This window comes from Sinocyclocheilus grahami, unplaced genomic scaffold (assembly GCF_001515645.1).
Source record: "Sinocyclocheilus grahami isolate Dianchi unplaced genomic scaffold, SAMN03320097.WGS_v1.1 scaffold24.1, whole genome shotgun sequence".
In the NCBI taxonomy this organism is placed as follows: domain Eukaryota; kingdom Metazoa; phylum Chordata; class Actinopteri; order Cypriniformes; family Cyprinidae; genus Sinocyclocheilus; species Sinocyclocheilus grahami.
Window position 1 is genome coordinate 767,694 of NW_015505203.1, and position 9,769 is coordinate 777,462.

The window sequence follows — 9,769 nt, forward strand, 5'->3', positions numbered from 1 at the left end:
TTGCAAATCATTTTAACTTTGTGTCAGTACGTCATAAATAGAACACGGCATCAGTTTAATGTCGGGTTTTGTCGTGTCGCGCCCTATACAGTCTATGGTCGTGCCACGCCGCATCTAGTGTAGACAGTGTCACTGATTATAATATTTCTACTGTATTTTGCCACTCGCATCCGGTGTAGTAATAACAGAGTAAATAACAGAGATAGAATAATAATAATAACAGTTATTCTCTCTATGCTATTTTTCAATGTTTCAAGTGATGCAGGTTTTTTTTCCCCTGTAAGTTTTTTAAATTAAAAAAGCATACATTTTTCATTTTGTTTATATTCAGATTTTTTTATAGGTTTAAAGGGGGGCGCGACCAAAAAAGTTGAGAACCACTGGTCTAACGTTAACAGACAGTGTTTAGTGCAGTCCACATGTTTACATATGTTTATTACAGTGACTAAAAGCGGAGTGGTAAAGCAACAGATTTGTTTTTATATTTCTGCAATCTACTTTAGTTTGTGTGATTTGTTACTGAATTTCATATTAATGTTTACACCAGGCTTATTTGTCAGTGCTTTATGTTGTCATAATTATTACGTGCTTACAAGGTTGGAAGTTCAACAAATCAGTCAATATTCTGTGATTGTAGTTGTTAAATAAAAATGTAATTCATATCAATTCATGCATCACCTAATTTCATCATAACATATAGGCCTGGCCTACAGAAAAGAACATTTTTGTTTAATCTATCTAATAGTGTGTTGGTCATAGCCTACTATACAATGATTTATAGCTTGTCTTTGTTGAATAATACAGAACATAAAGAGCTTTAAAAAATAATTGCATATTAAATCGCAATCGCAATATTGGTAAAAGAAAAATCGCAATTAGATTATTTCCCAAAATCGTTCAGCCCTACGATGAAACCCATCCATTTTTTCCTCACGCAGCTACACGCTCCTGACGCAGCGAGAATAAACCAGGCTCTGCACTCGAAGAGCTGCGCAGCTCAAACGAGTCGTGCTGTTTCGTTATGCATTCAGTTTCGTTTGCCGTTTGATGTTTCTCACATGCAACAGAAATGCAGCGATTATGAGTTAAACAATGGCAAGTGCGACCGCACACAAAATTTAGTCGCACCGGCAGAAAGAATTATCGCAAAATGCACCCATTTGGTCGCACACTGGAGCCCTGTGCAGTACAGTATTTATTTATCCTCAGTTGTTCAAATCGCGGTAATCGAATACGGTTATAGTGATAATTAAAAAATGAAACGGTAATACTAACCATGGGGTGTTTTATCACGATTTATCGTCAAACCGGTAATTGTTACATCCCTAGCTCTGAGGTGAGTGTTCTCCAGTCTAGTACCTCTGATTGAGTTTTTGTGCAAAGTGTTGGAGACAGGAAAATATATTACTCAACCCACTATTCCGTACATGCTCCTGTTTGTTTTTCATCCCTAGGCAACACTGTTATTTCCTGGTGAGGTCTTGCCTGATCACAGTGACGCCGTTTTTCTCTCCGTTGCTCACCTTACCTTGCTCTCTCTGTCCTTCTCGCCAACTGACGTTAAATCAGGAAGCCAGAGCGATAACAGAAACACATGAGGGTTTCCCTCCGTTTTTCCTCTCGTTCACTCTTTCGTTTTCTCAGTTCCCTTTCTTTGAAAAGAGTCAGTACCAAAGAATTGCTCTGGAAATGACAGTGTTCCTCTGAATATGTCTAAAAAGTGTTTGTAATTTTACATATGACTAATGTGGAAACTTTGATTGATTAGATATGGATCTACTTATGAAAAGGTGTGTGCTTATAGACAAAAATGTGTGTGTTCATTTATTGTGTCTAAATGTATCACGAAAGAAGAAGCTACTGCACTTTAAGGCTGGGAAAAGAATCACCAACACACTCTTACCGCAATTCGTAACAATTTTACATTTTGGCGAATTGAAGGCTATTTCCCGTGAATTCGCACAATCTCATTTGTACATCTCATGCTTTTACACTCCACTGACAGTTAGATTTAGGGGTGGGCCATCATGCTTACTTTTTTTCCTAAAAATGTTTTTGTACAAATCACATCATGAAATCACCACCTCATAAAATAGTTGGAATCACACAATTAATGCAATTTTATGATTAATAATTGACTTCACTTCCAAGCACTCATGCCTAGCAGGCAAACAATGTTAAAAGACGTTGATTTTTGGTTAAATTTCGGTTGCGACAACGGGTGACCAATATTCAATGTCAATTCAACGTCTAATATCAATGTGAAGATGATGTCCAATACCGACGTCAGCTGATGTTGATATTTGTTGTTTTTAGGTTGTGATGTCAAATACTGATGTCAACTCGATTTTCATTCTCAATCAAAATGCAACGGCAATAAACATACAATTTCTCAAGAGCAATTTTTGAAGGGGACACAAATAATCCAGCTAAAATTGTACTTGTAAAGATATGTATACACAGAGGAAAGCCTTACTACTAGTGTAGCAGGGAGACCGTACCAAATTAGACAACTTCAAGCTGTTGTGGTCGCGCCGTGACAGCGCTCGTGTCCGTTGTAGACATTACTATCCGTCACAGTGTTGCCAAGTCTGCGTTTTTCCCGTGGAATTGGGCTACATTATCACTGTTGCCGTGGGTTGAAGCGACCCCAATAACGTGTATTTTAGCCCCCGGAACGCAATTTTTACCAGGGGACTCCCCTCGAAACGCGGTTATTTTGGGCTACTTTTGAGTAGCAATTGGGCAGGTTTTGTTGTGAAAACCTGCCAACCCTTTCTGTCAAGAAGGTAACGTTGATATTGCTAACATAGCGGACTCATCGAAAAATTAATTGGCATCATGTATTAAAGAGAAAATCATCACTTCATCCGATGTTTAAGTGAATAAAATAGGCTTGACATCCTTACTTACTCTCTAAAAAAATGCTGGGTTAAATACAACCCAACCGCTGGGTCTAAACAACCCAATTGCTGGGTTTGTCCCTATTTTACCCAGCACTGGGTTGTATTTAACCCAGCATTTTTTAGAGTGTGGAGACCCACAACTATTGACTTCTCTCTCACCGGACTTGTGTGTGTGTGTGTAGGTGATGTAAAAGAGGAAAGCAGGCATTTGGACCAAAGCACTGTGAGGCAAGGGAGGGGGAGACTCAAAATGTTTCTAAACTTAAGACGCATTTTTGCCCCGTTTGTGTTGTTTTACTACTTGCACAATTATTTAAAGTACAGAACATTGTTATTTACAAATTACACAGCGTTGTTTTGAATCATAAACCATAATTTTAAGGGGGACAACCCCCTCCCCCGGGATTTCCGCCTATGGTCATGCCCATGACAATGAGGTAATGAGGAAGAAATGTCCATTAACCACCACAGCAAAACATCTGGCCTTGGACAGCACAACCTTTCTCTTTTTTTCTTTGTCTATATCGGAATCACTTCAACACCCCGCTATCAACATCTCTCCCTCCCATCCTTATCTATCTCCTCGATCCACCATATGGCTCCTCCTGCAAATCAGCACAATTTCATCCTTGTCTCCTCACGAAGGAACAACGAGTCACTCAAGGTGATGCACTGAGAACGATTCTTAGTTAGCGCGGGGAAATGACAGAGCGATTGTTTGTGGTATGAGGGTGTGCTGAGTGCTCTTTGAAGACTGCTTTTGAACTGGCAAACACCGTCTCTCTACAAAGAAAAAAACCCCTCAGAGTTAAATTCCTTCGCACAAGCCCTGACTCAGTGACCTCATCCTAGAAACGTCGGCAAGATAAAAGTTGGATGTGTTGTTTTAAACTTTCACCTAACTTTGAGGTGAGATCCAAGTGTATTCACGAGCGCTGCTCGCATTACAGTAAACCGCTCTGTGTGTGCACGAGATCTGAAAACCAGAGCGCGCATTCCACTCTGGCCCTTTTATTCATCCGTCAACAGCAGCTTCAAAGCACACTGACTCATTTGGCCACAGATCAGTTCAAATCGAGTGGAGCAGAAAGATCCGGAGCGGGAAATCTACAACTGTGATACTGGATTCCAGAAAAACAAGCCTAACACAGAGAAACTCAGAATTGATCAATATTGATTTCATATATTTCAAATGTAACAGGCTGATATATTTATTTATTTAACCAATATATTCAGTATGACATAAATGTAATAATTATTGAACATGTTTATTTTTAATTGTTAAATATTATAAAAATATCTTGTGTCTAGTTAAGGACAACCCATTTTGTGTTACTTTGAACTCAGCCAATATGTTATTCCTGCTCATTTCGACACACTAATGTTTTATAGTTACACAATTTGTGTCAATTATGTACTTGAAAACTTGTTAAAATAGTCAACACAAAAAAAAGTGTTAAAAATGAACACATCCTTTTTGAGAGTGTAGCCTACATCAGAGAAATAAACTCAATACGATAATACTAATGATTATTTATTTATATAATTGCTTTTATTGTGGCTCTGGCTTAGCTTGACTTGCCTAAAATAACATTTATTAACTGAGCTGCCTGTTCTTAATGACCTACTTCAAAAGATCCAAACCCTTAACCTGGGTTAAAGAGGTCAAAGGGGTTACGTGGGCGGGACCCGCAAAAAAGAATATTAATAATACATGAGCGACTGTCATGACAACATACAGTCTTGCGAAAATGACCGATATATGTAATCCACAATTGCATTTTGTTCATAATTTATTCATAATCATACGCAATTGTATTATCTTACCCCTCAATAGTCTCATCTGTTACTGCGTGTGAAATGTTACAGAAACCTCTCTGTTGAACTAAAGGGAAATGTATGATACTGAGAATATGGGGCTGTCCATCAGGGGTAAACATGCTGTAGCATATCTGTGGAAATACAATAATAGCTTTCGGAAATGTGTTTGCTAAACTAAGGCGAAGGGGGGCCGCGCGTAAATCAGGCTATTCATTGAACGTTCTCCTTTAGTTTATTGATCTACAAGAAACTGAATTACATGGGATCTCAAGCGTGTACTAGAAAACACAGACATTTAGACACTCTTCGCTTCGTTGATATGAAAATCAGTGATGCAAGCTGCCTTCTAGTCTTTCTTCTTCTGACAGTGAACGAGCCCTCCGCCACCTTTATAATCCCATTACGTTTTCTGCTATAGCTCGGCTTAATCCTGGACACACTGGCAGCCCTGTCCCGCATTGTAGCCACCGCCTGTCTCTCTTATCTCTCAGCAATCCACATTAACTGTTAAACACCATCAATTCCGACAGTGAAAACTCACATTATCGCTCATTTTGAGATGATTTACACAGCGCCTGCAGCCCCAGAGCCGCGCTCTCGTCCAAGTCCCCAGTTCTCAGTCTTTTGTTAGCGAGCGCAGCCCCGCTGAGTGTCTGATAGATGCCATTTCATTCCAACAAGCAGACCACATGCTGCTTTAACAGTGTGGGGCTTTTACCTCTCTGACTCGACATTGCCTTCAGCCGTATGTATGAAAACAAAGGTTTTATCAATCGTCAAATTGCGTTACGTGCATCGATAAAGCAATCCATACCACCCATTTAAATGACTGCGCTTTCAACCCTGCAGTTCCCTCTGAATCAGAGTTTGGCATAGCAGACTGTGAGCGTAATGGCAAGGCTTTCAAGTAGCTAGTATGTATTATTCATGTTACTAGCACATTTTTTGCAGTTGTCAAGCAGTCACTGTCACACTAATCTATTCATCAGCTACTAGTAGCCTACTTATTCCAGTAGTGAATATAATCTATTCAATTAGTCACCAGCACTTCCTCTGCTACTAGTCATTATCCCAGTAGTGACAAATAACCATTCTATTGCGAATTGTAACAAACTCTACATTTGTATCACTGAATTCTATAGGGATCTGCGATACAAATAACAACCGTTCACTAGAGACTAATATTTCTTGTAAATATTAGTAGTACGTTATATTGCATCTTACGTATTTAAAAGATAAGCTACTAGGTACATCGTCTCCTATCTAGCTCCACTGCTACCACAATAACATTATCTCGTGTTAAAATAGCCTTCCGACTTGTCATATGGCTAGTCAGAATGACTACTTCATAATTCAATATAAAATACTGGCAAAATCAAGATAGTAAATGGAACTTTCTCGGAATGTGTGCGTAAATGCGTGGGACAGCGCCAGTTCATCTTTGATGCAGTCTTCAAGCTTGTCATCTAATCTCTGTCTGCTTTATCTAACGCACACAAAACCCTCGGATTTCTCCACTCGAGTTTCCAAACTTCAATGTGGACCTCAAGCAGAACAGTAGGAGTGTTACAGTTGAAAAAGCAACTACTGCGTAAAAGCCGGTGTGGAGGTGTGTGAGGTGCGCGTATACTGACAAAGCGAAACACCTTTACTTGTAAAACACCAAATGATCATGAGCCACCATTCAAAGCAATCCAATAATATGAAACTCATAAACTCACTAATGGGTCCATGCGAGGTGAGTCTAGCCGCTGGGAGACCAGAAGCATCTTGGAGTGCGGGTAACCCACGTAGCCACTGTTAAATCCACTTTGTTTCAGTATGTGTAAACTGTCTTACAAAGAAAAGCCTGATTGGGAATCTAATAAAAGACGGTTGATATAAGTCGTGAAATTGTGCTATCGCCCAGTTGTGTGCGCGACAGCCAGCTAGGAACGAGGACTGCGTCCAAATGAAAGCTAACCTGACATCCCGTTCAAGCGCCAGTCATGTTGATTCTCTTGAACATGGACTAATAACACAAACGTTTGTATCAGCTCTCGCTCTACACGGCCACTTACAATCACAGAGCTCTGTATCTTTCTTACTGGTGGGCGGAGTCAGGCCGTCCATAGGACGCTCCTCTGCGCGATGTCACAGCTAGAGGAGGAGACGCAGATGTTCCGCTCGCCGTCTGCGCTTAAAGGGACATTACGTCTCTGTGCTCTAGTTTACACGCGTATGGGCTTTTCACAGTAGTGCTGGGGATTTTGCTTCATCCCTGTGACTCGAATCGTTTCAATCCGTTTTCTGTAGGCTGTAGCGAGGGTCTTTTTGTGTGTTGTGAACGAGTCACTGAACAGTTTACTCAATCGAATCATAAAAAGTGCATAAACAGTACACACACAAAACAGTTATATGCACAGTTATACAATTATATATTGCAGTGGTGGTCTTTAACCTGAACTTGTTGTTGATGTCAAAAGTCATGCATCCAATTTATGATATTTTGCTGTAAATGAACTTTTTACTGTTAATGTAATGAATGATAATCTGACAATTCCAGGGATTAGTTCTTAGGCAAAAGTGCTCATCATATCAACTTGCTATTTTGTAAACACCTCTTTGTTTCCTAACAGGCTGATGGAAAAACCTGTCCAATAACGGCTTTCCCCCCCATTAAGATATTATTTTCTGCTTATTTGGATATCTACATCGTCATTATCATTATGAAACACACATCTGACAATAGCTAAGAGCTGATCACTAAACTCAGATAAAGTGTCCATAATGGGCTTTTCTTTGTCCAAAAGTGAAGAATTGTTAAGAAAGTACAAAAACTACATCCAAAATTACTCGTTACACCAGCTCTTTTTCAAAGAGAGTCAGACAGGTGAACATATTTACATACAACCTACAAAACAGTCTCATATCAATGCTGGCACAAACAGAAAGAGAGAAAGAGTTCTCTAATCCTCTGAAAGTACAAAAACTACATCCAAAATTACTCGTTACACCAGCTCTTTTTCAAAGAGAGTCAGACAGGTGAACATATTTACATACAACCTACAAAACAGTCTCATATCAATGCTGGCACAAACAGAAAGAGAGAAAGAGTTCTCTAATCCTCTGCTTGCACCTGGAGTCAGGAGAGTTTAGGTTACAGAGCGCTTCACACACACACACACACACACACACTACTTGTAAAACACCAAATGATCATGAGCCACCATTCAAAGCAATCCAATAATATGAAACTCATAAACTCACTAATGGGTCCATGCGCGGTGAGTCTAGCCGCTGGGAGACCAGAAGCATCTTGGAGAGCGGGTAAACCACGTAGCCACTGTTAAATCCACTTTGTTTCAGTATGTGTAAACTGTCTTACAAAGAAAAGCCTGATTGGGAATCTAATAAAAGACGGTTGATATAAGTCGTGAAATTGTGCTATCGCCCAGTTGTGTGCGCGACAGCCAGCTAGGAACGAGGACTGCGTCCAAATGAAAGCTAACCTGACATCCCGTTCAAGCGCCAGTCATGTTGATTCTCTTGAACATGGACTAATAACACAAACGTTTGTATCAGCTCTCGCTCTACACGGCCACTTACAATCACAGAGCTCTGTATCTTTCTTACTGGTGGGCGGAGTCAGGCCGTCCATAGGACGCTCCTCTGCGCGATGTCACAGCTAGAGGAGGAGACGCAGATGTTCCGCTCGCCGTCTGCGCTTAAAGGGACATTACGTCTCTGTGCTCTAGTTTACACGCGTATGGGCTTTTCACAGTAGTGCTGGGGATTTTGCTTCATCCCTGTGACTCGAATCGTTTCAATCCGTTTTCTGTAGGCTGTAGCGAGGGTCTTTTTGTGTGTTGTGAACGAGTCACTGAACAGTTTACTCAATCGAATCATAAAAAGTGCATAAACAGTACACACACAAAACAGTTATATGCACAGTTATACAATTATATATTGCAGTGGTGGTCTTTAACCTGAACTTGTTGTTGATGTCAAAAGTCATGCATCCAATTTATGATATTTTGCTGTAAATGAACTTTTTACTGTTAATGTAATGAATGATAATCTGACAATTCCAGGGATTAGTTCTTAGGCAAAAGTGCTCATCATATCAACTTGCTATTTTGTAAACACCTCTTTGTTTCCTAACAGGCTGATGGAAAAACCTGTCCAATAACGGCTTTCCCCCCCATTAAGATATTATTATTTGGATATTTGGATATCTACATCGTCATTATCATTATGAAACACACATCTGACAATAGCTAAGAGCTGATCACTAAAAAGTGTCCAAGTGTCCATAATGGGCTTTTCTTTGTCCAAAAGTGAAGAATTGTTAAGAAAGTACAAAAACTACATCCAAAATTACTCGTTACACCAGCTCTTTTTCAAAGAGAGTCAGACAGGTGAACATATTTACATACAACCTACAAAACAGTCTCATATCAATGCTGGCACAAACAGAAAGAGAGAAAGAGTTCTCTAATCCTCTGCTTGCACCTGGAGTCAGGAGAGTTTAGGTTACAGAGCGCTTCAGTGTGTGTGTGTGTGTAGGTGAAGTGTGTGAACAGTTTGTGGTGGCCACAGCAGCATCTGTAAATTTGTACGAGTTGTCAAGATGACAACTACACGCACACGCATACACATACACACACACACACACACACACACACACACACACACAGGTTTACATTTGTGAAAAGTGGGGACATCCCATAGGCGTAATGGTTTTTATACGGTACAGACCGTATATTCTATTGCCCTTTACCAACCCTACCCCTAAACCTACCCCTTACAGGAGACTTTGTGGTATTTCAGATTTTCAATACACTCCATTCTGTGTGATTTATAAGCGTTTTGAAAAGTGGGGACATGGGGTAATTATACAATCCCCTTTGTCCCCTTTGTCATTATACAAATTTATGTCCTTATTTGTCACAAAAACACGTAAACACACACAGTTGTGCTCATAAGTGCTCACATTCTTTGGTTTTCCAGCATCTTCTGCATATTTGAACCCTTTCCAACATTGACTGTATGATTTTGAA

At 40.0% G+C, this 9,769-nt stretch overlaps 1 protein-coding gene across 1 annotated transcript in view; it reads right to left on the reverse strand.

Annotated features, from left to right (window-relative positions):
- Positions 1-6,764, reverse strand: part of LOC107562020 (trithorax group protein osa-like) — a 65,759-nt gene extending 58,995 nt beyond the window's left edge. Inside the window, exon 1 of the mRNA XM_016246589.1 lies at positions 6,449-6,764. Coding sequence (XP_016102075.1) covers positions 6,449-6,496 — 48 coding nt within the window. The 5' untranslated portion in view covers positions 6,497-6,764. The remainder of the gene's footprint in view (positions 1-6,448) is intronic.
- Between the last annotated feature and the right edge of the window lie 3,005 nt (positions 6,765-9,769).